The sequence below is a fragment of the Cynocephalus volans genome, chromosome 11 (genome assembly GCF_027409185.1).
Source record: "Cynocephalus volans isolate mCynVol1 chromosome 11, mCynVol1.pri, whole genome shotgun sequence".
Classification (NCBI taxonomy): domain Eukaryota; kingdom Metazoa; phylum Chordata; class Mammalia; order Dermoptera; family Cynocephalidae; genus Cynocephalus; species Cynocephalus volans.
In genome coordinates, this window is record NC_084470.1 from 49,909,034 (window position 1) to 49,936,937 (window position 27,904).

General features: G+C 37.8%; 1 protein-coding gene across 2 annotated transcripts; it reads left to right on the forward strand.

Moving 5' to 3' along the window:
* The first annotated feature begins 2,705 nt into the window (after positions 1-2,705).
* EXOG (exo/endonuclease G) lies at positions 2,706-27,887 on the forward strand. 2 transcript variants are annotated; one of them, XM_063114150.1, is made up of 6 exons: positions 2,706-2,882; positions 4,177-4,326; positions 7,261-7,400; positions 8,894-8,970; positions 11,159-11,273; positions 25,498-27,887. In XM_063114150.1, exons 1-6 carry the CDS (start codon positions 2,720-2,722, stop codon positions 25,957-25,959), a joined length of 1,107 nt encoding a protein of 368 aa, XP_062970220.1. In that variant the 5' UTR covers positions 2,706-2,719; the 3' UTR covers positions 25,960-27,887. The 2 variants fall into 2 exon arrangements, with proteins under 2 accessions (XP_062970220.1, XP_062970222.1); XM_063114152.1 differs by lacking the exon at positions 4,177-4,326.
* The last annotated feature ends 17 nt before the right edge of the window (positions 27,888-27,904 follow it).

Sequence of the window (27,904 nt, forward strand, 5' to 3'; positions counted from 1 at the left end):
TCTCCTAAATGGACTGTTCTGGGACTTTGGGTAAGTTTCTGCAGGACATAGGTGTATTTTCTAAATCTCCAAGATTCTGCGCCCCCACCACCAGTCTTATACTTTGCAGATAACCCTGAGCAATATATTTGAAAATGGAGCAGAGAGGCTTTGAAAATGAGTTGTATTCAGGGCTATTGCAGAATACAGGCTTTGCTATTCCCAGACTTGGTTGACTACTAAGATCAATTGCTGAGCTGTTTTGTTATTGCCCCCCCCCACCCTGCCATCTAAATCTGCAAACCAGTTCTCATGTTTTAGAGTTCCCGACTTAATCTCACTAAATGAAAACATAGCTCCTCTATAATAAAATAATGATGGTCTCTGATACTAATAAAACAGGAAAGCCCCAGAAATCACCCCACTGCTTTCTGCAGTAACAAAAGATTATTTTGGCCCATGACTAGTATTTGTCTCTGTAAATTCTCCTTCTGGTGGGGTTAATGGCTTTTAGTTCACCCTTTATTATGAGGATTAAACAACCTGTTTGAAAGTCCTGGAGAAGATTTTTGGTGAGGGGGCTCTTTAGTTAGGGACCAGTTGTCCAATCTTTGGTTCTGTTTGCTCTTTCAGATTTAGAAAGTTCACCTTTTATTAGTAAGTGTCCCTAATGAAGAACACAGAGAAGGAAAGGAAGGCAAAAGGCTGACACTTTTGATGGAGGAAATTGGAGCTGGAAAAGCTGAAGGGTTGGACCTTAGGGGTCATATGGTCAAACTTGCCGTGTAGCAAAGGAATTCTATCACCAAAAGAAATTTGAAACGATCTGCTTATAAAAGCAGGTGTATCTGAGTGAGCAAGTAGAAGAGGGCTCAGGGGCCATTTAACTTACTCTCCCATCCCTTCCCTTAAGTCTCAAGCACCACTTATGAAATACTAGGGTTCCCCTGATTGCAGTTTAAAAATTGCTGGTCCAATCCCATCATTTTACAGGTGGGCAGACAGGCCCAGAGGCAGTTTCCTTACCCAAAGTCAAGCAGTTCTTCCAATTCTTGACTTCTTGGGGCCAAGCATGGAGTTCACTGTCTCCAAGTACAGGATCTGGATGAGGAAAAGTCATTTACCATTTTCTCTCTCTCTTTCTCTCTTTATTATTTAGCACAGTGCCCAGCTCTTTGGAGAGCCTTGAGAAATACTTTTAAAGTGACTATATTTAGTAAATTCTGGTGGAAGCTGCCAAAGTGGACTTGAAGCCTACAGGTAACCAGTGTTTATTGTATTTGTCAGGACTCTTGGTTGCAAGTGACAGAACCCGTAAGACAAAAAGTGAGCTTCATAGGAAGGATCCTGGGGGAAATGGCCAGCAACCTGGGAAAGGCAGGGTGCATGTGGGCTTAAGGAGCCTGGAAGCCAGAGTCACAGATTTGCAGGCCTACTCTACCTGTGTCTCGACATTTCTTCCATTGTTGCTTAGTGCAAGACTAGATGCATCTGCTCCCTTGTCTGCTTAGAAGGAAACAAGGCTGTAGACAATGTTAGAATTTCATATGTCACTGCTTTGCTACCTGCAGAGAGTACCAGATCCAAAATCCCTAGAAAGGACTCTGGTTGACCTAGCTCAACCAGTCAGGGTCAGAGTGCCAGAGGGTTATACAACATGACTTCACAAGAGGTATTCCCAAGGGAAGGGACAGCCTCCTGTCTGAGGCTATCAAAACAATATTTACACATCTTCAGTTGGTGGTTAGAAATGGCCTCCTGCTGAGTGAATCATGACTGGGAAATTTTCCTGTCAGGTTTCTGAGAAATTGGAAACTTGAAGGTTCTGCAAAGAACTAAGTCCACATGGAATGCTGGAGACTGTGCTACAAAATGACCCATTTAATTGTGAGTGGACGTCCATGAAATACATATATCCTTTGTTAGCAGGCATTCAGCAATCAGATTTTACATTCTGTCAAGACAGAGTAGAGACGACTCAATAAAAATTGCTAACATTTAGAGAGCACTTAACGACATCCTAGGTACTACTTCCCTAAATGCTTTCCATGTGTCACTTCCTTTAGTCCTCACAAGAACCCTATGGTCTAAGTACTATTATTATTCCCACTGAAAAGGAAACAAGCCTAGAAAGATGAAGCAACACACCCACTGGAAAGCAGCTGAGTGGGGATTGAAACTTCCGCAATCTGATCCAGGGTCCTGGGCCAACATGGAGGACTGTCTTGCCAAGAAACTCTATAGGAGGTACAAAGCTGTCTTTAGAAGTTACGATTTGTATACAATATGATTTTGAAGGCAGGCGTCATGAGGACATCCAATGTGGCACAGGTTTTGGAATCAGACCTGAGCTGGAATCGTTGCTCTTGGGACCTTAGTGTAACTGTGTGCAAGTGTTTACTCACCCATTATATGGCACTAAAGGCATTTTGTTCTCGGATTGTATATGAACACCACTTGCCTTCAAGGTATCATACTACCACCCATCATTACCCAGTACAGTGGACCGGGGATGGGGGGAGGGGGGATGCGCCTGGGCTTCCAGGTTTGTCACCAGGGGGCGCACGAAGCCCTCAGCTGGGACGTGCCTGCGCTCAGAGTCTCGCGTCTCTCCAGAGGCTCAGTGCCAGCCGACTTCAGGTCGCGCATGCGTGTCTTGGTTCCGCGGTTGCGATTGGCTTTCAGGCTGCAGACCCGGTGTGCGCATGCGCTGCGGTTAAGGGCTGCTCCCTTGGGTAATATGGCCGCCAAGAGTTTTGCTTTCCGCCTCAGAGGCTCCCGGCGTTTTCTGAGTGGCTTCGTGGCCGGGGCTGTAGTGGGCGCCGCAGGAGCAGGCCTCACGGCCCTGCAGTTCTTCCGCAGTCAGGGCGCCGAGGCAGCATTGGCAGGGAGGGAGCCGGACGGTAAGTCTGTGGGCTCGCTGTCCCTTCCCCGGCCCAGGTTTCGGCCGTGACCCCTTGCCTGGGGCGTGAATCGTAATCCTCCGCGCGCAACTCGCTCTTTGAGGGTCCCGAGCCTGGCGCTGGGTTTCCGGCCTTTTCGTTCTCCCGGCTCGGCCTCCCCTCCCCACCTCGTCTCCCTGCTTTCCTCAGGTCCTTCCTTCCCCCCGGGATCCTCGTTTTCTCCACAGACCCCCGCCCCGTACCTCCTTCTTCCCCCGAATTATTCATCGCGAAATGTATGTTTCAGTGTCTGTGTCCTCCACTAGGTTGTTAGCTCCGTACGAGTTGGGCCTGTGTCTGTCTGGTTCTCCACCACACACCCAGCGCAGTGCCTGGTACGTAATCGGTATCGATAAGAGTGGATGAAGGAATACATTAATGCATAGTTTTAGCAGATTAGTTAACTGCCCTCATTTTTTCTTTGGTGTTCAGATGAAGAACACCTGCTAGCCCTTCTTCAAAATACATAAATCCTCAAGTTACCAGAGGTACCTTGTATTTGCCAAAAAAGAGGAGCACATGCTCATTTTTCACATTTTCCCGGACATGCTGATTTAACTTGCTCCGTTTGATACTTGGCGTTTAGCAAGAGAACTACTCTCGTGGTTTGAGGATTTGAGAAGGTATCAAGAGAGGATTGTCTTGAAACTGACTCACTGTTAAGTGTGTGCTTGGTTTCTCCCGCCGGGAAAAACAGTACTAGTCTTACTACTGTCTTGCTACAGCACACATCTCAGTGCTTCAGATCCAGAACGTTGAGGAAGAGTGTCAGTGAGTGAAGTTCTTTTAAAAAACTGAAACTAAGGCCGTGCTTTTGTCCTCACTCACTCTTTAACCTAATAAATAGGTAGACTCTTTCTCATTCAGTCATATCCATGATTAACTTCTGGTAATGACGTGAGTTTTTCCTTTGAGTGCTGCTTTCATACACAGTTTTTCGTGGGGGCAGAGAGATTTGGAAATTTGATCTGATCAAGACCAATAACATCAGGTCCTTCTTTAAAAGTGAGTGTGATAACTACAGTTTATTTTGATATAACTGTACAACTGACGGTAGGCAAAACCAGTACTTTGCCTGCTGTTTTCTTTGTCTTACAAGTAATTGCAAAAATGAGACCTCCTGGTTGATTACACTTTTGAGCCAGTCAATCGTAAATCTCACCCCCTCTCCTTTTCTTTATGATCTTTCCTTCAAAATAGGAGTCACTAATTATTTGTTGTTTTTCTCCCCCCCTCATTTTTTTTTCATTTTTAGAATCTGCAGAAAAGGCTTTGTTGGGACAATTTGGATTCCCTTTAAGTGGAACAGAGGCTAGGTGTTACACTAACCATGCCTTGTCTTATGATCAGACAAAGCGAGTGCCTAGATGGGTTCTTGAACACATATCCAAAAGCAAGATAACGGGTAGGTGGTTGGAAAAAAATTGAATGTATTCGTGAAAGATGTTTCCAAATTTAGAACAAGAAGGATTATTGGGAATACTCCCAACCTTTTTCACATCACAGCACACATAGAAAATGGTATTTTTATGGCTTACTGATTAAATAGACCCTGCCTGGCAGCTAGGGAGCCCCAGACCCTTCCTAGCCGTCTCAAGGATTGAGAGGATCCATATCTTGACGCATGAGTTGGGAGGCTTTGTTATAAATATTGCTGCAAAGAGCTATTCATTTTTTACCTCAATAAAAATTTTTTTAATTGCCTGCTATGTGTCAGGTACTGTGCTAAGCCTTGGGGATATATCAGTAACCAGAGTAGATGGTCTCTACCCCCATTTCACTTTCAGTTGGAATGTGTTGACCTATCAAACAGATAATAATGAATAATTATAATTGTTAATAAGTTTTCTGAAGGGAGTGATTGTGAGTTAGGCTAGTATAATTAAGGAACAGTAGAGTATGATGAGAGGTTATAATGAGAACCTGATTTTGATTAGTGAGGGTTCTGTGAGGAAGAGGACCGAAGGGTAAATGGAAGTTACCTAGGCAGAGGGGTTGAGTGGGTCATGGGATATGGAGAGGAGCATTATAGGCAGAAAGAAGCACAGTTGCATCTTTGAAGGCTCCAATATGGTGAAGAGTTTTGTTTCTTTAGGGAACTAAAAGAGCAGAGTGGCTAGAGCAAGGGAGAACATGATGTGAAATAAGGCTGGAGAGGTAGGCAATTGCGTAAATCTGTTCATGTGTCCTTACGTCTTGGTATATACCTCTAATTAAGATGACAGATCTTGATAATTAATGTCAAATTGGTTTCTAGGTAGATTCTTCCTGTTTACATTCCCACCATCGCTGTTTGTCCTGTCTCCCAACGCTCACCCATGGTGAGCATTATTGAGCTTTACCAATTTAATAGCTGATTTTACTTGTGTTTATTGATTATCAGTGAGGGTTAACATTTTGTGAATTATTCTTTTTTTCGTAAATTATTCTTTACCCGTTTTTAGTTGTTATATTCTTTTTAAAATTGATCCGTAGGAGCTGTTTTATGTATTAGGGATATTGCCTTTTGTCTTAGTTGTTTTATTCTCATTTTGTTATTTGCCTTTTAATTTGCTAAATGACGATTCATGTATTACTTCTCCTTTGCTTTAAAATGCATGCTTTCTATGAATACTAAAATGCTGATATTAAAATGAGTATGTGCCTTTCTAGAGTGCACAACAACCAGCAGAATAGCAAGATGCTTGCAATGTACTTGGTGCTACAGGGCAACTAATGTAGGTGATTCAGAATGTCTCCCTTTAAAAACAACAGGAAGCGCTCTTAGCAGTATATAAAAAGTGTATTTTAAGAAATCACTTCAAAAAAGTGAAGAGCCAACAGGATGGTGGAGAATTGCCAGGCGAATATTTGGATGAAAGCCAGAATCCAGAGAGGAAAGGGCAGTCCTGGCAAACCAAAGCCACATTTGCCTTTGATTCCATAGCCTTATTGGGTGAGGAGGATTGAAGGAAAGACTGAGGGTTCGACCAAGGTAGGTTTTCTCGTAGGAGACCCCTCATTAGCCTGGAACCCCAAAGGGCTGCTCTCTTGGGGAAGAATGAGCCAGAACCTGCCTGTCCACTGTAGGGGACTAATGGAAAGTTGTCTTGGCACTAAGCAGAGAAGGGTTAAAAGGAAAACAAAAAGCTTGTTCTGGAGAAGCTGAGGCCACAAACTGGCTATCATATGGGCTTGCAGCCCAAATCTATGCATCCTGTATAGATCAGGGAACCTTAATCCCTGAGATTGGTTTAATATGGTCTGCTGCTGGTAATGCTGCTAGACACCTGATAGAAGTATATTTCCATCTTTTCTCAAGGAAGGCATCTTCTTAGGCCTTTGGAAATTCCCGCAAATGATTTTTCAAGGGCAGTGAGCACTAAGCAAAGATAACTAGGCATACAAGAAAGTGGTTCCATTGGTAATAACATTTAGAAGTTTACTAATGGTAATCCTTTTGTATTACCAGTTATTTTTTTCTTTATGAAGTGATTCTAAAAAGCCATATAGTAGATACTTTACTCTGAACCTTGGGATCTGATAACTTTAAATTATTCTTGGCTGAATGAAATCAACGTTGTAATTGGTAACTTTATTGATCTCCATTTTATACTTCTTAGCAGTCTATGTCCCACTTGTCCTCATAATTTTTGTAGTTTATCAAGGTCTGACCTAAGGACAATGGAAAATGTAGTATTAGGATTTGCTCATGTTCTCAGCAAACCATTCTGGAGGTGTCAGAAAATAAGTAAAAATTGAGATTTCTTCTCTCCCTGTGGTACTCAGATATTCTGTTTTAGGAATTTCTGGATGGAGCTCACAGTTTCAGTGTTTATTTTGTCAAGGCTTAAGAGGCAGTAAGATATCAGAGACACTCCCCTCCCCACCTCCCCTAGGCTGTGCCTGCCCAGAACAAATTGTTTTGTGTCTATATATATCCATTATTTCAGTACACATAAACTTGTCAAAATACAATTTAAAAAAATATGATGCATGGGCATCTTTCTAAAAAACAAGAGTATATTTAGTAGCCAAGCTTTTTATACAGTTTAGTTGTTTGATCAGTCATTGTTTTTACTTAAATACTATCCGGGGGAGTTTTTCTTTAACTGGAGAGTCCAGAATTAAAATTATATGAGATAACTACACTGTATGAAAAGCATTCTTTCCTAGATAAGTCCTTTCTAAATTGAGATGAGGTATCTGAGCTATCCCGGGAACTTGAGACATGCATGCAATCCCTAATACTAGCTGCTTGGAGAGTTACCAACCAGGAGCAACCAGCTTGCCTTGCTTAGAGAATCTTGAGGAATATTCGTCCACTAATAACTTACCCATTTTGTGTGTTTTTATTCAGGTGATGCAGACAGAAAACATTGTAAATTTAAGCCTGATCCTAACATCCCTCCAACCTTCAGTGCCTTCAATGAGGACTATGTTGGAAGTGGGTGGTCACGAGGACACATGGCTCCAGCAGGAAATAACAAATTTTCAAGTGTAGGCATATTTCGGGGGAAGATTGGGAATATGGGGCTGATGTTACATGTACCATGGGACTTGGAGATTAAAAACGTAGGAGTCAAACCTTAAAACTTTAGAATTTCCATACTTTGTTTCTCCTTTGTTTTTGGTCATAGGCCAAGACATTTTTAAACAGGTTGAATGAGGGGAAAAAACCAAAATACCATATAAAAGGGAATTGGAAGCCACTGGGAGCTGAAGCTGTCACTCATTTTAATTTTGAAAAATTTCAGATATGTAGAAAAGTTGAGAAAATAGTGCAGCAAACACATTTTGATTCATTCACTTTATAGTGCATATATATATATATTAAATCATTGACAGAATGTTGTAGACTTTATGATAGTTTATTCCTAGATAGATTGATCAGGAGCATGTATCATCTGAGAATGAGAATATTTGTATATATGATATATATAATATTTGACAAGATTATCTTTATACAAAGAAGTGTATACGGATGTATTTTTGTATATGCAGTAATCTAAAATACAGTTTTATTTCAAATACAATTTATATTTCGATTTCCCAGATAGTCCCAATTATGTTCTTTACAGCTTTTTTTTTGATCCAGTGTCCAATCATGAATCATACCTTATGTTTAGTTGTCATATCTCTTTAGTCTCCTTTAATCTAGAATAATTTTCCTACCAGAAAAGGGGAGACTATCTTTCACAACATTGACATTTATTATGTGAACTGTTGGTGATTACTGTCATTAAGATAGTGATTCTCAAACTTGGAGAGAACTCATTATAGTTATAGTCACTTGGGGAATTTTCAGAAATCTGGATCCCCAGACCTGCACCTCAGACTTATTAAATCAGAAACTCTAGGGTATGGGACTCAGGTATAAATGTTTTTAAAGCTCCCAATTCTGCTGTGCATCCAAAAGTGAGAGCCACCGTTTGAAGAGAAGGTAATTGTGGCATTGGCAGTTAGTATAGATGAATGAGAAGAAGTATGAGATAGTCTTGTGTATGTGAGTCAGAAGTATGAAGTGAATGAACACATTGTGGCCAGAAATTCAGAACAAGGAATTTTTCTTTACCACTTTTGAACTAATATGTTTGTTCTATGCTACTTAAATAAAATTCCTGAAAGTTGACCTTTGTTGAGAAACTGCTAGAGCCTTAAAACCAGAATTTACCCTTAAGCTTTATATTAGAAACTTTTAGTTTATATTAGTTCTAATATAAACTAATTAATTCTTAGAGTTTACAGTACAGATTTGGGTTTTATAAATGATAAAGAAAACTAAGCATACCAAACTACTTTGTTATAGTCCTTATTTTGAGTAATCATTATAGAGCTTTCTGTCCTGGAATAACTGTGGCTTTCATTTATCTAAACAAGTAGTCACCAACTGCCTAGAGCTAATAAGCTATGAATAAGTGGCTGCTTTGTAAAGTATCTTTTAAAGGGGAGGGCATTTCGGTGCAAGTTACTATTTTTATTTCTTTTTCCAGAAAGCCATGGCTGAAACATTTTACCTTTCTAATATTGTGCCTCAGAATATTGATAATAATTCTGGATATTGGAACAGGTAAGGGGTGAGAGTTTTTAAAATAAACTAAATTCTGTGAAAGATGAATGATGTGACGGGAATGTATGAATGTGTCTATCAACTGTTTCTTTGTTTTTCAAAAGAACCCTACTGAAGGTACATACTTTGGAACAGTTTTCTTTGCTATATTTTGGGAGTGCAGTCTTCTGTGGGAGAACAGATTTCAAAATATGGCCTGCCTTTTTGATTATGTTTGCTACTGTTCAAAAGTCAAGTTTTGGAAGAAACTACTCAAAATAATATTCCTGTTAATAACCGAGGCAGTAATGTCTTTTTTAAGTGTGTCCAGAGGATGCTCTATTTTTTTCTGGTATTGCAATGTTCCTGAGCTTTTAAAAAATGTTTTGGTACAGTTTAACATAACCATTAATCAGTTTTTAATAGAACCCATAAAGTCATTTGGGCCTTCTGCATTTTTCTGACACTGTTAGCAAGTTGTCAGGTAGTCTCTTTAAGCATTTAGAACTAGCACTGAGGTTGTTTCAACCTATTGTGTTTTCCTCATATAATACTTTATGATTTAAAGTAATTAAGATAGCACCCCACTAAAAAAGACTTCAACAGTTATCAGTCATGGCCACATTTTTTAATCTACATGTTGTCCCTTCCCTCCACTCATTATTTTAAGCAGATCGCAGATATATTATCTATAAATATTTTAACATATAGAAGATATATTAAGATAAAGATTCTTTTCAAATATAGAAGATAAAGATTAGAACATAAAGATTCTTTTAAAATATAGCCAGTAATATTTTTTAAAAAATTTATTTTATTTTATTTATTTTTAATTGGTTATGACTCTTCATGGGGTACAAAGTTGATTGTCACCACTCGTGCCCAAGATGTGATGTCCACATCCATACTGGCAGCATGCCCATTACCACAAATTGTGATTGTATCCTGTGTTCCCCACCCAGTTATCCCCGACCTTTCTCCCCATCCCCCTTTCCCCCACTCCACTTTGTATCTCTAGATATGCTCTCTTCCTCTGCAAGTGGTCTTTCTTTTCTTCCTTCTTTTTCTCTTAGCTCCCAGTTATGAGTGATACCTGCACAGTACTGTTGTTGCCCTGAAATGTTTAACAGTAATTCCTTATTACCAGTTTTACAGTCAGTGTTCAAATTTCCCTGATTGTCTTTTTCATTTTGTTTTGTTTTCGTTGGTTGGTTTGAATCGGTATTCAAGCAAGATCCATGCATAGATTTGACTGATATATTTCTAAAGTCACTGTTAATCTGTAGGTTTCCCTTTCTCTTTGTTATTTCCTTGCAATATTTGTTGAAGATCTGGGATGTTTGCCTTATAGAGTCCCTTTCCATATTCTGGGATTGCAGATTACATACCTCTGGAAGAATTTAACTTTTTCTTTTCCCAAGGGATAAATTTTGGGGAGGAAAACTTTTTGCTTTATAATGGGCATATGTGCTATAAAAAATAATTTGATTTTACTTTATAGTAAAGAAAACTAAGGAATGATGAAATGCATTGTTACCTGTCATTCAGAAATCTCTTTCAACTGCAATATAAGAAAATGTATATATGCCATTTTTATCTGGTAAATTCACAAAAAACATTTTTAAATGATAAATTCCAGTGTTGTAAAGACTGTTGTGAAACTGCTGTGTCATATTTTGGAGCTTACAGAATAAATTGGTACAACCCTATTAAAAATATTAGTTTTATCAAGAGTCACTAAAATATTTATTCAGTAATTCTGGTTCTTGAAATTTATCGTGAGGAATTACTACAATGTTGCATTATATGAGAAATGTTAATTAAGATAAACCCAATTGTCCTGCAATAGGAATGGTTAAATAACTAAGGTATATCAACTTATTGGAATGATGTATAATTCCTGAAAAACATTTGAGAATTATGGCATTTAAAAATGTTTTAAGTTAATAAAATTTGTTATAAAATGTATGCTGAGTGCACACAAAAATGTAGGTGGTTGTGTCGTGTGTGATTTTTAAGTTTTTTTGTGCAGCAGACTTTGGGAAAATCATTGCTTATAGGCTTAAAATGTTTTGTGCCGTGTTCTTGTTTAAGTTAATTTCTAGAGTGTAGTATTCTTGGTATCTTTCCTGCAGACTTACATGGTTTGCTGCTTTTCTCCATGTATGTCTCTGAGAATATTATACATTTTTTTTGCTTTGTTTTTCAGAATAGAAATGTACTGTCGAGAACTGACAGAGAGGTTTGAAGATGTTTGGGTAGTATCTGGACCTTTGACATTACCTCAGACTATGAATGACGGGAAGAAAACAGTTAGTTACCAGGTAAGGACATGTTTTAATATTCATGCTTCTGTTATTTGTATGAAATTATAAATTCATTCTGTATTCTACTCTTTTAATTTTATTTATTCAGCAGTGCTTATTGAACACCTGTTAGGGGTGATAGGCATAGAGGATGTAGTGATCGATAAAAAGCAATCATTGACTTTAAGGAAACACACGGTTTAGAAAGGGAGACAGACATGTTGACAATTACATTAAAGTGTGTGATATGCTGTAATAGAAATAAATACATAGATGAAGTAGTGTCACAAAAGGACTGATGACCTCTACTTATATGGGTTGGGAAGTCTTAACAGAGGGAGAAAGACATGAGCTAGATCTTGACAAATAAAGAGTAGAGAGGTAGATGAGAAAGGGGGCATTAGAAGGAGAGATGAGATTAGAGGCAATGAGATGAGTTAGGACATTACCGCAGTAGGATAAAGGCTGAACTCAAGCAGTTGGAGTGAGGAAGAATTAATAACTTTTGGAGGGGAGGAAAAGGGAAAAGATTAGGGTAACAACCAGATTGCAATGAGTTGAATAAATGGGAGGTAGAGCTTTTATTTTAGAAGCTTGGATTTTTTAAAAGATGAAATTGTTTTTTTACATGCAAGATACTTTCAGCACTTTTATATATTGAGGGAAAGAGAGATTAAAGATATGAAGGAATAATTAGTGGTGTGAGAGCTTCAGACATCTTATATTGCTGGGAAATTCTTAGGCCAGCCTTCTTCATTAGCAGTTTACAGAGTAGTATTACCTGAAGGGCAAGTGTTCTACCAAAAAAGTATAACACTGAATCTATCATGCAGAAATATCCTGAGGATTCTACCAAGAGGGTGGCTGAAGTGATATACTACACTGTAGGGTAGAGAATGAGGTGGAGTGAGTAAGAAGAGGTGATAGAGTACGTAAAAAGAGAGGGACTGAATCACTTGCTGGTAAAGTCAAAGAGGAGGTATATTTGGAGGGAACACCTAGCTCAACTCTGGAAATAAAGTAGACATTAATAAATGCTGGTTAGGTAAAATGATTACTCAAGAGAGTCTATGATAAAATTGAATAACCTGAGGAATAGATTTAGGAAAGCAAATAAAGCTTCATATCAGCCTGTCCTGATATCAGATGTGCTGTGATGTGTAAGCACCTAAGGCATTCACATAGGTCCCTATGAATAGCCCATTTTCCATTTTCTCACATGAAATTATTGATCCAACTACATCTGTTTGTTGTGTGGAAATGAAGAATAGTTGTTTTCAAGGATTTTCGCACCCTCAGACAATTCTAGTAGTTCTTAATGTTGGTAAAGGAGGGCAAAAGAATTAGTACTTTAAAATTAGTTAGTTTTAATTTCTCTCCTTTCAGATTAATTTCTCTCCTCTGATTAACTTGGTAATTTAATTTTAGTACTTTTTATAATCTTAGAAGAAAAAAATGGCTTAAAGTTCTCTGTATTCTCTTATTTTTCAAATATTGATTATTCTTGGGTTTTGTTAAGTCTTCTTTACTCTTACCACTGGAAAAGAGATTCTTCTAGCTTTGACTTGTAAACCTAAAGTGACCAGATCACAGTTTTATTTTCATAAAATTGAAAGATTTATATGACTAGCTTACTGTGTAGTAGAAGAAAAGTTTACACAAATTTTAAAAGGGAAAATTAACCAGAAATTAAGAGGATTTTATTATACAGTTTTTTTGTGTGGATATTTCTGTTAGGTATATGTTGCCTAAATGCTATAGTGGGAAATGTATTGCTTTTCTTAAGTTAGATATAATTTTTAAAAATACAATTTATAAAAAATTATATATCTCCTAGCTGTTTCTGCTACAAGAGCCTCGAAGCAGTTATGTGCTATTAGCTGTGAGCAAATCTTGAGACCAGATCTGGTTTCTAAAATACCATCTCCTGCTGAAAGGATCCAGCACTTAGAGAAATGGGTGATTCCAGGGCTGGTACAAGGAAAGAACAAAATGCAACATTTTGTACCAGAAAGCAAGGCAGTGCTCAGACACATGGTGGGGACATGTTGAAAGGACATAGGAATCAGCTAGAAGGAGCTCACACTTAGCATATCTGGGACTATTTGAATATCAAAATAAAATGGATTATAAACCTATTGAATTAAATAAGAATCTATACTCTTAATAATAAATAAATACATGGGTTGTAAAGAAAAGCTTCTGCTTGCTGTAGAGTGTCAGCTATTAAATTTGCAGTAATGAAAGAATTATAAAAATCATTTTGCAACCATCATGGTAATAAGTGATTCAGGACAGAATCATCTGTGGATGATAAAACTAGTGAGTGAAAGTTTTATGAGGAATAGGACATTTACGCAATCTAAAAGTATCTCCCTATAAATTATTTAATAATCACAAAGTGAGAGATGATAACTTTACAGTTGAGAAATGCCCCAAGTTAATGTTGCCAGTAATAGAACTTAGTGATACATGCTGTACTTCCTGATGTGATGTACTGAGAAAGATAAAATATCATTTCTATGATATTTCTGCCAAAAAACCATAACATTGAATTTCATCATGGAGAAATATCAGGTAAACCCCAATTGAGAGATATTCTGTGAAACAGCTGATTTATACTCTAAAAAAGTGTTAGTGTCATAAAATACCAAGGCTGAGAAACTAATTGTGCCAGATTATGGAGACTACAGTCATGAAAAATGCACAGTGTGATTTTAGATCAGATCCTAGACCAGAAAGACAAAATTTGTTAAAGAAGGATGTTATTGGGATGGTTGGCAACATATGAATTCTGCAGATGAGATTCTATCTATGTTAAACTTCCTGATTTTGATAATTTGTCTGTGATTGTGTGAGTGAAAGTCTTTGCTCTTAAGTACATCTGAAGTATTTAGGGATAAAAGGGCGTGTCTGTTGACTTTCAAAAAGTTTAGGAAAAATATATAGAGAAAAGAGTGATAAATGGAGCAAAATGTTAACAACTGGTGAATCTGGGTGAAAGGTATATAAGAAGGAATTCTTTGTACTGTTCTTGCAAGTTCTGTTTATAATTAATTTGCAATAAAAATATATGCATATCAAATATATATGTATCTTACCTGTACCAGAGTTCTTATTACACTGGAATATATAAAACTAACAATTACAAAGACTTGACTTTGTTCTCCTAAATAGTTTATCAGTGAGTGATATTCAGGCATGTTCAAGTAGCCTTGAGGAGAGTTTCAGTAGAGACTTCTCAACTCTCCTCACTGTGTTGTGTGTTACAGTGATCACACATGTGAGGTCAGTCAAGATCAACTTCATGAAGTGTATACTTTGAGTAATAGTCTTGTTTTTTGTTTTTATTTGAGAGCCTTAATGGTCTTAGGTCTCTTCTTTCAGATTCTGGGCCCCTGAGCCCATATCATTAGTTTTCCATGTCTGTTAATTTATAGGACCTATCCACACTCATGCTGGCACATCTTTAATTTAGCTAGTCATCAAGTAGTCATATGGGAGGAAGGTACATAGAATTGTAAGTGACATGCCCTACACTACATTCTTGTTTATTTTCTCACTTCTTTCCTGTATTTCACATCCTGGCAGTCATCTGTCACTCCTAATTTCTGTGAGTCAACAACTTTTATTAATTCTCTTTCTTAATAACTTAGATTTTACTGAAGTTCTGGACACCTGAACTACTGCAGAGGCCTCCAGTGTGTTTCTGTGCCTCCACTTCTGCTGGTTGCCAGTCTATCTGAAGTCTAGAAAGTATACATTTTTACTTTTTTTTTTTTTTATTCTCAGAACCATCAAAAATAACACCAAAAGAACAGAAGAAGGAAATTTCATTTATACCGAAATCAGGGAATATCCACAGTTCCATATCAAAGAATTTAATATAATATTTACAAGATAAAGTGCAATTTGGACTAAATTATAAAGAATATTAATTTCATGTCTCCAGTTATCAAAGCATGGGACAGGGTACTAGAATTAGTAAGAAAGTTCTTGAAGGGCCCCACTAGTAGCAGGCCACCGGCGAAACTTCTGTGCCTCACTTGGAGTTTATTTCTTTACTTCAGAGTAGTAGGAATGGCAGGGTGAGTATAGTCATTTAAAAGCACATCCTTTATGTCAGATCTGGCTTTGTATCTGCTTTGATAATTACTTGTGTGAGATCCTGGGAAAATGACCTGCCTTCTTTAAAGTTCAGTTTTATCTGTTAAATTTGTGATAGTATTTAGCTCATTAGGTTGTTAGGATCATTGTTTGCTTGGTAACTAGCACATAGGAAATATTCAGTAAATGTTAGTGACTTCATTCCTTTGGAGGCTGACTTAAGAGTGAAGATCAGGGTGTTTGTATGTTTTTTGGTGCATGTGCCCATAAACCTGTGATTTCTAGGTTTTTTCCTCCTTTCTTGCCCAAAGAACCTCAGAGATCAGGTGCCTTTCTATCAACTTTAAAGCACAATTTTTGTAGTCTTTTAAACAATGCTTTTGAAACTATTTTTTAAAAATTATATATTATGTTAGAAGTTGGGAAATTAGATACTTATGTTAGACATGGTTTAGTCTTGATGATTTTTTTCCTCAAGGCATTGAAGCCATAATTGCCAAACTACCTTTTAATGAACTTTGAATTTAAACTTTAAAATTTTATTACTGTGGAACTATGTGTGCATAGTAATAAAAATGTTAAATCTGAAAACACAAATGTGAAAGAACATGACATTATAATGAAATTCAGACAGTACAGGAGGATTCAAGATGAAAAGGTGAAGTCTCCTGCTTGTGGTCCCAATCCCACTGTCTAATTTTCTGGTTATCCTAGTGGTTATTTCTATGTCTCAAAATAATGAATGCTAAACTGTATTTTTAAGTTTGATTTGTGAATTTTCACGTTGATTCATCTCTATGAAATGTATGAAATTTACATAGTTCACTTCTTGCACTGCTTCAGTCTCTCTCTGCCAGTCACATATTTAGTTTTAGTTCTTATGTTGGTAAACTTAGCATCATATACTTTATATAGTATACTTAAACATTTACTTCTTAATCTATCACTTATATGTTGTCAAGGTTTATAGCATTTATGTCTGTGTTTTCTAACTATAGTTTAGTTTGAGCTTTGCCTATAGCAGAGGTTGTAAACTGAAGCCTCCTATGGAATGTTCAACCCATAGAAGTATTTTATTTGGCTCACACAGTATGTTGTTTTTTAATTAGTTGGTAATGTTTACTAATTTTGGAGATTTCACATAAATCCAGATTTTAGCTTCTCTTAAAAAAAGTCAGATGACTCAATCACACTTGACATATATTCCCATCCCAGTTCACTACATGGGAGTACCAAACCAGTCTTCTCCATAGATTGAGCACATGTTCTTCAATTCATATTAGTCCTCACCCAGCCTATTTCAGTCATTTACATTTCCTGTCTAGCCCTTTTTGGTCTTTGAGCTTATAATCCTGGGTCTATTGAAAATACAAAACCAGCATTTTTAGTATTATGAGTGTGTAAATAGTATGTTTTGACCTGAAAAGAAGTAGATATAATTCTATATCATTAAGTCTGTGACACTTGAGAAATAAGTATTACACAAACAACAGAAAAACTGAGAAGTGGAAGGTAAAGGTGGCTGTGTATTATATCTGCTCTTTTAAAAAATGTAATAATACACTTTCACTTTCTAGTTGAGATAATTCAGATCATGTAACTTTATCATCATACTGTTTTTTAAAAATGTAAATCAGTTTCTTCTTGAAGACATCATTCTTGGAGCCCTCTGATTTTCTGTTCTAATTTGGATTACTTGTTTTCTCCTTCCATTCCTTTTTTCTCTTCCTCCCTTTTTTCCTTCTTTTAATCAACAAATATTTATTAAGCTTCCACTACATACCTGGTGCTGTTCTGGGTGCTTCTGATATAGCAATAAACAAGGCAGACAAAATGTGCTTTCAGGAAGCTTACATTATAGTGGAGGAGATACACAGTAAATAAAATGCTGTGTAGAAAAATAAAGCATGGTAAAGGATTGTAGTGGGGCTGGGAAAGACAGAATAGGCCACTCAGGGGAAGCAAGATTGAGCAGAAATCTACATCAAGTGAAGGATAAAGCCAGATCAAGAGTTTTCCTGCTAGAGGGAATAGCAAGCACAATGAAATGGGTGAGACTGAGCCTGGCATATTCAAGGAACAGTGTTCTACTCAGTGTGTCTACAGCAGAGTGAGCATTGAGAAGAAGGTAAGTCAAAGAGGGAGTTAATGGAAAGCAGTCTGGATTGTATTAAGTGAGATGGATGCTCTTGTAGGGTTTTGATCAGGATAGTGGCATAATCTGGTTTACATTTTTAAAGCCCACTCTAGCTGCTTATGAAGAATGGAAGAATAGGTGGAAATAGGGGGACCAGTTAAGAGGCTAATGGAATTGTCTAAGTGAGAAATAATAATTTTCATAGTGTAGTGGTAATAGAAATGGTAAGAAATGGTCTGATTTAGGATGTGCTTTGAGGATAGAACTAATGGGACTTCCTGATGGGTTGATTGTAGAATGGGAAAGTCGAGAATAACACATGTTTTCAGTCTGAGATGATGAAGACCAGAGAGAAGTAAGTCTAGGGGCTGGAAATTGGGGGTTGTATTTTTGGCTATGTACATTTGAGATTATTTGATGTCCAAATGGAGATGTTGAGTAAGCAGGAGATGAATTTGGATCTCAGAGGAGAGGTTGGAATGAAGATTTACTTGAAAGTGGTCCGCACACAGTGTTTAAAGCTATGATGAGATCATATAAGTGAGTATGGAAAGCATAGAACAGATCGAGGTCTGAACCCAGGAGCATTGGGACATTTAGAGATCAAGAAGAGGAAGATTCAGCAAAAGAGGCAGAGGAACAAGAGAGGAAAAAACCAGGGGAGAGTGATTTCCCAGAAGCCAGGTGAAGAAAGCATTTCAAGGAGGGAATGATCAGTTGAGAACTGACCATTGGCAACCTCACTTAGTAAGCAGTTTTAGTTTTAAGTCATCTGTACATCTGTCATTCTGTTTCTTTTCATTATACTCATTGCTTAGGTCCACTTTATCTTAAACCCCTTTCCCCTCTTTCTTGGGTTCCCTTTTTTTGTGTTGTTGGAGTATATCCTTGAATTCTTTCTGGAAAAGTCAATTGATGGTAGACTTGCTGAGTCTCTGCTTGTCTGAAAATGTCCTGAAGCTGCGGTGATGGGGCTCAGGGATGTGTACATATGACAAGCTCTCTAGGGCAGTTTTATATACACCATTCTTTTAGAGAATATTTTTCTAGCTTATGCTGGAGGCAGAACAAGGCTGCTTTTGTTGGAAGCACAGTAATTCTGCAGATGGGTTTTTCTGTCACACACCTTGATTTTGACAGCCTTTACTCACTGGAACACTACTTAAGGGGTGGAAAAAATCAGCTGGCTCTTTCCTCTTTGTTTTATCTAAAAGTGTCACCACATCCATCTTTCACTTCCCAAAAGTTCATGGCAGTTCTTAGTTCATTAATGTACTACTCTGTCATTCTCAGCACTTTCATGAATGTGTTCTGCTTTACACCTCTTTACTGCCATTTCATATACATATTTTTTTAATTGGAAGGAGGGAAGAACAAAAACCTGTGCTTAGGTTGCTTCCATGAGGTAGAAACCCACTTTAATCTTTATTCTTTCTTTTTGCAAAGCAAATTAATATTTTTTAACATTTTATTTGGAAATAATTTCAAATTTATAGGAGTTGTGTAAGAACCATACAAAGTATTCCCTAGATCTTTAACTAACAACTAGTAAATCTTTTAGCTAGATTCACTAGTTGTTAACTGTTTGCTACATTTGTACTCCCACCCATGCAGATTTGCTTACACTTTTTTAAATTTTCTGAACCATTTGAGAATTAGTTGCAGATATCGTGTCCCTTTTCTCCTAAATGTTCCATTCTCTCATAACCACAGAATAATTGTCAAGTTCATGAAATATAAGGTTTATAAGAACATCTAAAAATATCATCTAATATACAGTCTATGTTCAAATTTTACCAATTGCCCCAGTAATGTTCTTTATGCAATCGTTTTTTATGATCCAGGATTCGATCCAGGATTGTACATTGCGTTTATTTGTCATGTCTCTGTAGTCTCCTTTAATCTGAAATAGTTCCTTAGCCTTTTGTCTTTAGTGATGTTGACGTTTTTGAAGAATACAGGCCAGTTGTTTTGTAGTGTGTCCTTCAATTTGGGTTTATCTGTTTCCTCATGATTAATTATGTTTTTGGCAGAATGCCACAGAAGTGATCATGTGTTCTTCTCAGTTCATCACATCAGGAGGTACCTGATGTCAGTTTGTCCTATTATTCATGATATTAACTTTGATTACTTGGTTAAGGTGGTGTCTGCCAGGTTTCTTCATCATTTTCCCCTTTAAAATTAAGTGATCTCTGGAAATACTTTGATACATAAGCATTTTTTCCTCTTCAAACTTTCACCAAATAGTTTTAGCATCCATTGATGATTCTTGCCTAAATTAGTTATTGCTGTGATAGTTGCTAAGTGATGACTTCAATTTTTATTACTTCTGCATTTATTAGTTGATATTTCACTTGTTAGAAAGCTTTTCTATCTAATTTGTTATCAGTGTGGAGTCAGATTCTTAGTTTTATTCAATAAGTTTTAATCAGTTTTTTGTAGTTATTCATTTTGATGCTAAAAATTGCCCCATATTTGGCCAGTGAGAGCCACTTCAGGTTGTCTCCTGTCCTTTTGACACATCCTAATCATTTTTTTTTTTTTTTTGCATTTCCTACTTGCTGGTATAAGGCTATGTTCCAGGCTCATCTTGGCCAATCGCTGGCATCAGAGATTTCTCCAAAGAGTCTGGGTTCCTTTAGTAGGGATTGAAACTAAAGATCTGGATGATAGGTTGGTTCTTGGGTGTACACTGTGCTGTTTGGCTTGTCATGTGTGTTTACCACATTTATTTTTAGCCTTTATAGTGGATGGAGAGAGCCCCAAAGAGCATTGTACATGAAATCTATTGCCGTTAGTGGCTCACTGACAGGAAGGTCTTTCTTCTCCACCTTCTGTGTTCCTATGTTTTTTGAGAAGGAGATGTATAGATTTTGGTCATTAAAAAAAGACAGCTGTGTTTGTATGTTATGTATGTGTATGTAAATTTGAATGTTGACAGGAATCCATATCCTTGGAGAGGCATATAATTTTTTATCTTTCTCAGAATCATATCAGAGTGATATCTACTTATATATATTTTTGTTTTTCACTAGCAAATGATACAGCTATAATAATACAGCTTTTGTTAGATTTGGCAATATTTTTTAGATCAAACCTGATTTCAGGTAGAATTTTAAACTTAAAAAATCTTCGGTGTATCTATTAGTATGAAAATAAAATACGGTCTGTTAGTAAATTATCTTGAAATTCTTAATTTTAAGAATTAAGTTTGGCCAAAAATTTTATATGTATGCACACACACATATAAATGTATAAACAGGAGAATTTTGGAAAGGAAAATAAGGAAAGCAGACATGGGAGGCAAATCTAGGCAAGGGGAAGAGACAGGAAGAGGTAGGATATATGCTGAGAAACAGTAAGTTAGAGCATTCATATAGGAAAGGAGACAAAACTAAAAGGAAAGGTTGGGACCTGGTGACAGAAACCTTGATGCTCAGCCCCAAATTTTAGGCTATTCTCTAGCAAGCAGGTCCTTTTAAAAGTAGACAATTCATAATGAAACAAACGTGGATAAGACAGTGTTCTTTAGCAGTGCTGGAATAGGGGTCACAGCATTCTCCAGCCTGTCCCTCTCAGGGAACAAATCATTTGTATAATGAATTCCTGTTTCCAAGGGAATTTCTTGGAATTATGTATGGCAATTCAAAATGCTTGGAAAGTGTTTTGTTTTCTCAGATCTAGTCATTTAATATTTACTGCTTGTTTATAGCTGTTCTCTGAACCTCATTTTAGGAGAATGTACCCAGTGAAAATGGGGTATTTATTTATTTAGTTTTCTGTACAGAAACACATATGAAGTGTATATGTGTTTATACTTTGGAGGAGGCAAAGATTACCTGGCGTTTATTGAGGGCTATGTATACTAAGCAGTACATAAGCAGCTTTATATATGCTATCTCATTCAGTCCTCACTAAGGCTCTTACAAAAAAGTAGTGATTATCCTTTTATAGACAAGGAAATTGAGGCTTTTAGGGGTCAAATCTAAGTCATATAGCTAGTAATTGTTGAAGGTGGGATCCACACATGGCTCTGTCTGACTTTTATGACAATAGCCAATCATTCATAGTGTTGTTCTTTGAAGCTCTCAAAAGTCTATGATAAAGAGATTGCTGTACTCTTCTACTCTTTGTATACAGAAGCTTAAGGCCAGTAGGCAATAAAAGATGGTGTGGATAGAGAGCAGTTACAAGTGATATTTGCTAATATGCAAAAATAAGAACAGAAAATGGGCCAAGAGGAGGATTCCTTATAGCCAGGCAGAAATGTCTGTTAGAATATGTAGGAAAGGATCACAGCATTGTAGAACTTGAGTGAATGTGAGCCTAAGGAAAGATCAGTAGCAGTGATTTTATCAGAAGTGAGTCATCTGACAGCTCTAATCAGAATCACCCCCTTTATTATAGCTGAGGTCATCCATGTGCTTTCTCTGATGTGCCTGTTTCAAGAAGAGATCGATTTCAGACAAGTGAAACATACCTGAAGATTCTGGTTTGGACATTATAAATGACCTGAAAAGAAAGTGAGCTTCAGATTCTACAACTCGGTTGGGTGGTGGTAATTTTAGAAGCATTTAACAATCTGTGTTCTCCTTCTATAGCTGCACTTTCCAAACTTCCACCAACTCCTAGAGGGGGAGGAAATTTAAAACGTGCCCCCAGCAATCTTGAAGCTTCACCTGAAGTGATAAGGAGATTTTTTTTTTTTTTTAAATCTCCTGTTTTATGTTAAGGGTAAGCTTTTGTTCATTTCTATATCTATCTGTTTTAATTGAAAAATAAATTGTTTTACCAGTTATCTCCTTACCTCTTCCCTAAATCTTCAAGTACAATCGACAGTCTGGGAAGACGGTGCTTGTTTTACTGTGACTTAGCAGGCTCCTCCCCCTCGCTGGGAACATTTATGAAAACTAACTTCAGGTCGCAAATGAGTGCCAGCTTATGGCTGTTAACGTGTTGTATTCTGTAGTCGTTCCCGGTAGATTTCCAATTTATGTTACAATCTTGACAAAAGTTCCATGCTTTTGGTAATTTAACAGCAACAAGGATTTCCTTTGTAAAGTATTTTTATACTTAAGTCTTATATGAAAAGGATCGCTGCTGATTTACTGATACTAAAGACTTGGTTCATGTTAAGCCCTGGAGTCCTTTGTTTGGGGCATCATGTGTCCAGCTTGCTTTCTCCTCCTGAAACCTCAGTCAAAATGTAACTGTTCTAATCTTGCTTGATCCTATGTTTCCCCACTATCCCTCAGCAAAATCAGCTTTTGTACCAGATGCAGTTTTATCCCTGTCTTTTGAATGACATCCTGTACAAAAATAGCTTTTTATGTAGGTCTTATGGAGTTTGAAATTTTTTTGATCTAACATGTCATTGTATCTTCATAAATAACAATTCTTTGAGATAGGCAGCATGGGGATTGCTGTTAACTATTTTATAAATGAAGAAACAAGAAATGGGTGGGTGTGACTTGCAGATTAGTGGCAAAGCCAGGACTTGACCAGGTCTCTGGGCTTCCAGTCCACTGAACCATTCTGCTTCAGTACCCTAGTAGTGTCTAGAAACATTTTCTGGAAGTTTTCTAATTTTCCCAAAAGTGAGAAAAATTTATTACGCAGGTCGAGTTGTCTCCAAAGAAGAAGATAGCCCTAAAATATTTTAGGGTTGATTTTTTTTTTAAGTTAAGTCTTAAATTCAAAGAAGAAACAATGGGTTTTCTGAATTTCCAAATAGGACTGGTCCGTTTTAGACAGATTGAAGATGTTTGCTTCCCGAAAGCAAAGCAAACTGAATCAGAGAAGAGATAGTGAGTGGCTAAGTTCTCCTTTTCTCCTTATTTTTCAGGATAATATTTTACCCCTCTTTGAAACATTGTGAGAAAGTCATGGGTGGAAGGATCACACCTTGTCATTCCTGTTAGGAATTTCTGTGTCCATGTGGTTTCTCAAAAGTGGTAATGGAGGTCCTCTTCCTTTGAGAGTTGTTTAAAAACGATAGAAATTGTACGTTTTCATGAAGTAAAGCTGTGGAACTTAAAATGTCAAACTTCTTTTCTTTTGATTAGAACTTAACAAGCCTGATAAGAAGCTCTGCCTGGTAGCAAATGGACATGACCACTTAATTATTTGTGAAAACTGTCATTTGTTTGTAGACAGTGAGTCCATGAAAGAGAAAATAATCGAGGAAGTGGTCTTAAAGGCTTCTTACAGTTCGGAGAACTTTGCTGCAGTGATAGAGAATGTCCACCTGGTGGCACCAAGCATTTGCTTAACTGTTGGATCTCCCACTAGTGCCTGGAACACTCGAAGCCCATTTCACCTTTTCCCCTAGTGAATTGTGGCTCATCTGCAGCCGTGCCCTCAGTTCTGGTTCCCAACTTCCCCTGAACCCCCCTAGTGCTGTTATTTGTGCTCTGTTTTGGCATCTAACCACATTCTGCCTGCAATGAAAGCTGCAGGTATTGGCCCCCCCTCTAGATGATAAGCTTCTTGAGAGCAGGCACCATCTGCATTTACTTTAAAGCTCATTCTTTTCTGTATTTCCAGTAATGCCAGGCATAGGACCTCTGAGTTGCATTATTGAATTAACATCTTTTGGTGATCTGTGGGCTAATTGTGAATCTCCATAGGGTTCACTGTCTGTATATTTTTTGCTTTGAAAGAGTATGTTTATTTTCCCAGCTGCATAAATGACTTTTGGGGATGGGGGTGGGGATTTTATGTCTGTCGATTGTGTAGTTTCATAAATGTCACTCTACACTGCACTCTGGCCAACTACTTTCAGTAACTTCAAAGATAGTTGGTTATAGAAATTATTCCTGAGGATGGGTCTTCCCTGCAGCCCTGCAGCGGGTCTTGGCAGTGGGACCTCCACATGTGACAGACACCAGGTGGCTGTGGAATTCCCAGTCTGTGTGCCACATAGGTAGGAGCTTGGGAAAAGCAGAAAAGAACCCTTTGTAGTTCTCATCCCTCTGCCTTATTTGGGTTCCCAACAGGGATTCCTGCAGCAGGCAGAGCTGTCTGATCAGGAAAGAAAACCTGCTCTTACCAAGAAAGGGTCTGGGAGGGGCAGTAATACCATGAATGTATTAGTTGGGTTATGTCATTTTATTGGGGACCATTAAGTAAATGGATATTCAGTCCCCCCCCCCCCCGACAACAGATAATGCTTTTACGCCAATTGGAAGGGAATCCGAAAAGGTTTTATAATAATGTTGTTTCATTAATACAGCCAAACTACATAGGCACCTAAGTTATATTTTCTAGGCCTGACCCTAGCTCTGGCTTCTTCATTGTGTGGATACTTTTTCAAAGTGTTTGATTTGACAACATATTCATAAGTTTTGTGTTTGATAGCAGGCCCAAGACTGTGCAAAACTCTGAGAAAATAGCATTTACGTTTACTTAATTTAATTGAAAAATGAGCCACAATCTAGGTGATACTGGAGATAGTAATGTTGATGTGATGTCTGGCTGCTTCTCTAAAGGCTGTTTGCTTAGTTCCTTAGTGAATTGATAAACTAGGGCCATATTTTTTTCCTTTTTTACATTTCAAGAGCAGAATTATAGACTGTATTTTTATTTCTAGAGCTCAGAGTAATCAAGGTAGCAGTTTTGACCTTTGAGTGTTTAGAGCACCAGAAGTTCTGATTATGAGATGAGAGAAAATGACAGCTTTTCTTGTCCATTAAAAACTCAGGACTCATTCGTGGCATTCCTTTGTCCTTGGTCCTACAAACAGAGCAGAGACCCTGACCCCCTACCCTTAGGGGTGGCATTATTTTAAAGAATGTGATCAGAATTGACCTGTTTTATACTCATCTTCTCTGTGAATCTGTATTTCAGTTTAGTATCTTTGGCAGCTGAATTTTAATTCATTGGGATGGAGTCGGGTAGCTTATAAATACAATTTCAGAAATGCATCTAATAAGTCTTTTCAGGAAAAAGAACTGCTAGCACAAATTAGCATCACTAATATGGCTGCTTTGTTTTCAGGTGATTGGTGATGACAACGTGGCAGTACCTTCACACCTTTATAAGGTGATTCTGGCTCGCAGAAGCCCAGTATCTTCTGAACCGCTGGCACTGGGGGCCTTTGTGGTGCCCAATGAAGCCATTGGCTTCCAACCCCAGTTAACTGAATTCCAAGTGAGCCTCCAGGACCTAGAGAAGTTGTCAGGACTAGTGTTTTTTCCTCATTTGGATAGAACTAGTGATATCAGGAATATCTGCTCTGTTGATACCTGTAAGCTTCTGGATTTCCAGGAGTTCACTCTGTACCTGAGTACAAGAAAAATTGAGGGAGCCCGATCAGTGCTCAGACTGGAAAAGGTCATGGAAAATTTGAAGAATGCAGGGATTGAACCAGATGATTACTTCATGAGTCGCTACGAGAAGAAACTAGAAGAACTCAAAGCTAAGGAGCAGTCAGAAACCCAGACAAGAAAGCCATCCTAATTTTTGTCTCAGAAGATATGTGATATCATTTGTAATGAAGCAGGCATGCCCTCTTCAGGTGAATATATTTTAGTGGCTTTGCTTTAAAGAAATGATGGAATTCTAAATTTAAGACTAAAAACTCCCCCAAATATGAAAGATCAGCAATCTTTTTTTGTCAATATTTTATCTGACTTATGGACTAATTGTTAAGGAAGCTGTCACACCTGCAGATTGAGGGCTGATCTTGTGTTAACAGGAAGACTGTATCTGTAAGATGGCACTGTGTCTCTCTGAATGTATAGTACATGAAGGCACTGTTTATTTCATGCCTTCAAATCATATATTGTCTTTTATGTATCTGCTTAACCTTCTTAGAACGCAATATTGTATGTTTTTCCCCCTAGGACTTGATATGGTCTTTGAGATAGCTTTTGGAAATGCTCTGTGTATTATTATCCTGTCCACTTGAACTTTTTGTTTTCTTGTTTCTTCTCTGATGAGCTTGCTGTTCCTCCATTTCTGTCTATATAGAAGAAGCACTCAACAACTACAGTTTCTGCTCACTTAGTGCTAAGCTCAGTGCTATACATGTATTATTTCACAATGACCCTCTGAGGTAGCTACCACTATCCCCAATTTACCTGCGAGGAAATTGAGGCTTAGAGAGCTTAGTATCTTGCTCAAGGTTCACTCTTCCAAAGAAGTCACCTATAAAGTATGAGGGACAGAGGGGTAAGAGAAGAAAGACAGCTGAGGTAGATTCAAAGCTTCCCTGACACGGAAGCTTTTGACTCAGAAATACCTATTTCCATGGGTATCTGTGGTCCTGAGGCCTGCTTTGTAAGAAGGGTCTGGTTTCTTTTCTGTTACACTAACTGCAGGGACCTTAATGTCCTCTGACTTGAACCTCCTTAGCAAGAAATAGAGCAAGTATTTGAAAGTTTGAGGACAATGGTTTGTGGGGTTTATTGGAACCCCTGCTTGCATCCAGGGATGCAGTTCTTTTAGTGACCAGATAGTGCTGAAAAGATGGGTTCTTTGCTTTTCAGGTGAGCTTTTTGTTTTAAAGAATAAGGAACCTAAGAAGGGTATGTGTCCACAGAGTCACCAGCTCATGATTCGCTTACCTCTGTGCCTGCTTGTCTGCCAGGGTAGCATAGGGCAGATGATGCTTTGGGCTAAAGGTCCGAAGGCATTTACCATCTGGGGGAAATAGTGGCTGTTTTTCTGAGCCAGATCTCAGAATTTGTGTTTACACAGATCATGGGCTGTCATAAGTATAGGCAGTAAAATATCTTTGGGGCATAAGAACTTGTCTAAGTCTGGCTAGTTAGCTCAGTTGGTTACAGCGTGGTATTTTAACACCAGGGTCAAGGGTTTGGATCCCTATGCTGGCCAGCAGCCAAAAAATAAAAAGAAAAGAACTTGTCTAAATCTCTCATACCACTGTTGTCTTTCCAGGTAGTATTACAAGAACAATATTTTTGGTGCTTTTGTTTTGTCTCTAACAGAAATGCCAATGCTTTAAGGTAAAAAAATAAGATGATAATGATTGACCTTGTTCTGCTCCTTTTTTTGGGTAAAAAAGAAAAGTTGGGGGTCGGAACACAGTAGCCTGATTAATACCATTCTGTTTTATCACACTGTTCCCCATTAGTTTGTGCCAGTTCTTTTCTTGGGGATATAGAGCCAAAATGTCACTGTGACCAAAAATCTGTTCCTTTCTCTCCTCAATGGAGAGGTGATGGTGGGGCCTGGGTGTTTCTCCAGGGGCCCGAGGGGGCAGCCATGTGGGATAAATTCTAGGTATCTACCTCCCATCTACCTATATGATAGAGAATCTTGACTTTTGGATCAAAAAATTAAAGTGTCTTAGGTTTTTATTTCTTATGAAAGATACTACCTGGTCATTGTGAAAAATAGAGATGAGAGCTTGTAATACAAAATGTGGTCTGCTAGTCTT

Excerpts from the sequence above, each read along its gene's own strand:
- EXOG (XM_063114150.1), top strand. The coding sequence starts at position 2,720 with ATGGCCGCCAAGAGTTTTGCTTTCCGCCTCAGAGGCTCCCGGCGTTTT. Across the intron at positions 4,327-7,260 it reads ATCCAAAAGCAAGATAACGG|GTGATGCAGACAGAAAACAT; the intron begins GTAGGTGGTTGG and ends GTTTTTATTCAG. Across the intron at positions 11,274-25,497 it reads AGAAAACAGTTAGTTACCAG|GTGATTGGTGATGACAACGT; the intron begins GTAAGGACATGT and ends CTTTGTTTTCAG.